General features: G+C 43.9%; 1 protein-coding gene across 3 annotated transcripts in view; it reads left to right on the top strand.

Annotated features, from left to right (window-relative positions):
- Positions 1–896: 896 nt before the first annotated feature.
- The window catches only part of STAB2 (stabilin 2), a 137,278-nt gene continuing 135,184 nt past the window's right edge, over positions 897–2,990 (top strand). For 2 of the 3 annotated variants that reach the window (XM_023509400.1, XM_023509398.1), the window contains exon 1: positions 897–1,248. In XM_023509400.1, the coding sequence (XP_023365168.1) occupies positions 1,171–1,248 (78 nt within the window). In that variant the 5' untranslated portion in view covers positions 897–1,170. The remainder of the gene's footprint in view (positions 1,249–2,990) is intronic. The other variant, XM_023509399.1, reaches the window with a different exon arrangement.

The following is a 2,990-nucleotide window of genomic DNA, read 5'->3' as shown; positions in this document are numbered from 1 at the left end:
TCAAAGCTGCAGATACTGGCATAGATATAGCGAGAAGGGAACATTTTTACACTGCTGGTGGGACTGCAAACTAAAACAACCCTTTTGGGAAGAAGTATGGAAAATCCTCAAAGAACTCAAATCAGACCTCCCATTTGATTCTGCAATCCCATTACTGGGCATCTACACAGAAGAAAAAAAAATCCTTTTATCCTAAAGACATTTGCACTAGACTGTTTATTACAGCGCAATTTACAATTGCCAAATGGTGCAAACAACCTAAATGCCCACCAATGTTGGCTAATATTATTAATTATTTTTATTATTTTCAAGTACAGGCCTCTGAGATAGGCTTCAAGAGGTACAGAAAAGATAAAGGGCCCCCTGCCCTCCAGGAATTTATAACTGGGCATGGGAGACAGACAGGTGAATTGTGATAGAGGAGACTAGGCTTTCACAGCACTGTGTGCAAAATTCTAGGAGAGTCTGTGGGGTCATATGCAAGGGGAAGGCAGGAGGGCTTCCCTGAAGAGGTGGCATTAGGGGACATTAGAACTATGGTCTCAGTTACTTGTTACTGGAGTAACATGGAAAGGAAGAAAGAGTGAGTCAAAAAACACTACTGTTGGCATCAGCAGGGAGACACCTCCTTGCCGTAGAGTTTGCCAGCTACCCAGGGTGAAGCTACACCCTCCTCCAAGGCAGGGACCCAGACTTCCTTAGCACCCCTCCATGCCTGGGACTGTGTTGATTGAGCACACCCGCACCAACGCAGCTCAACAGCAAGCTTGGACCTTCGCGTTTGGTGTTCCACGGTGTGCTCTTGGAATCCTTGGCAGGACTGTGCGTCAGAGGCAGGGGCACAGCAGGAGGGAGGCAGGAACTGTTCTGGGATTTTCACAGGCACAGAAATTCCAGGCCTCCCCTTGAGCCCCTTCAGGATATCCTGTCATTCGGCCAGGACATATATACTATTTAGAGGGGCCAATTTCACCAAGAACCCTGGATTTGACTCGGTCTAAAGGCAGGTTTCGCCTTTCTTCTGGTTGGATCCAAGAAAAGGAAAGGAAAAATTTAAAGGTAAACACTGAAATGAGGAAGAATCCGCTGGGACCTCATCAAACTGAGTTAAAATAGCTAAATCATCCTGACAGGTGTCTGGCGCAGAGTGGGAGCAGACATTTCCTCGTCATGCTACAACATTTCTTAATCTTTTTCCTGGCATTGGTTGTACAAAATTTCTGCTCCCCAGCTGAAAGCACAGAGCAGGTAAGATGAAACTTTGTGTTGTTTTTTTTTTTAATTTGTTACTTTTCATGATGTACTCACAAGCTTTTTTGCTTTCATAGGTAAAGGGAACTATCTGGCCTTTATAAAATAAAAAGAAAGTTTGTAGAGACTCAGATTCTACCGGTGATCCACCATCTTTCTGAAGGTGTGCTAGCCCACTTGTTCTATTCCTGTACTAAAACACCATTGTTGGAATTTCTAATTTTAGGCTAATATTCTTCTTTCCATTATAGATTTTGGTATCCTGTTTTTTGTTTGCTTGCTTATTTGTTTGTTTGCTTTGGGTTTGTTTTTTTGTTTGTTTGTTTGTTTTTGAGACAGAGTCTCATTTTGTCACCCTTGGTAGAGTGCCATGGCATCACAGCTTACAGCAACCTCAAACTCCTGGGCTTAAGCAATTCTCTTGCCTCAGCTTCCCAAGTAGCTGGGACTACAGGCACCCACCACAACACCTTGCAATTTCGTTGCTGTACTTGTCATTGTTGTTTGGCAGGCCAGGGCCAGGTTTGAACCCACCGCCTGCAATGTATGTGGCTGGTGCCCTAGCCACTGAGCTATAGGCACCAAGCCCATATCCTGGGTTTTGTTTAACAGTCTCATTATGGTGAATATCTACCATCCCATCTTTCTGGCTGGAGAAAATAATTATGTATGGGGACACATGGATCCCAGGGTAGGTGATATGCCACTATAAAATACAAGTATCAGGAATATTTATTTACAGAATTCATCCTTTCTGCCTTCCATGGAGTTGTAGTGAAAGTACCCAGGACAGTCTTCTCAGTAGCCTTTGTGAAGTACCCAAGCTCATTGAGCTCTCAAGCAAGTTCATGCAAGTTATTATCACAGAGCAATGCCAACCATCACTGAGTGGGGAGATTTACTGAAAATGTATTTCACAATATATGATGTCTGATCTTAAAGATGAGTCTGCACCTGTGGTAGGCAAGTTTTCATCAACACCAATTGTGCTCCAATTGGCTGTACTCTGATAACACTTGCACGGCAACAGGAAAAGATGGCCTCATGGTGAAACATTCCAGCTCTGAAGTTAGGTAGGGATGAATTCAAAATGTGCCTTTCACTTCTCTGTTTAACAAAATTTCGGAGGATCAATCACAGCTTACTAGCTGTTTGACTCTGAGCAGGTTATTTAATCTCTCCAAGCTTCAGTTTCTCCCCGACAGTGCTTCACAAATGGTAGTATCATCACTATCATCACCAAGTGCTCACTCACTTGGTGAGTGCAAAGTGCAAAGTCAGGTGCTCAAAGTTGAATTTACTTTTCAGAGGGGAGAAGTCTGCAAATACCGTAAAGAGATAGAATGAGTCTTCCCATTTGAAAAGGGCAATTTGAAAGTCAAGAGATTTCAATGGGTGGCGCCTGTGGCTCAAAGGAGTAGGGCACCAGCCCCATATGCCAAGGTGGCGGGTTCAAACCCAGCCCCGGCCAAAAACTGCCAAAAAAAAGAAGGTCAATCAATTTCTGCAGAAGAGAGTTTTAAATCTGGCCTGCTAAGAAAGAAAAGACTAAGTAATGTAACCCAGACACTCGTCCAAACAGGAAACTCCAATGTAAAGAAAAGGCTGCTTTGGCCAGGCACTATGGCTCATGCCTGCAATCCTAGCACGCTGGAAGGCTGAGGCAGGTGGATTGCTTGAGCTCAGGAGTTTGAGACCAGCCTGAGCAAGAGCAAGACCCTGTCTTTAAAAAAAAAAAA

Source organism: Otolemur garnettii, unplaced genomic scaffold (assembly GCF_000181295.1).
Source record: "Otolemur garnettii isolate 467f Iridium unplaced genomic scaffold, OtoGar3 scaffold00007, whole genome shotgun sequence".
NCBI classification, from domain to species: Eukaryota; Metazoa; Chordata; class Mammalia; order Primates; family Galagidae; genus Otolemur; species Otolemur garnettii.
This window is presented reverse-complemented; position numbering and strand designations above follow the sequence as displayed.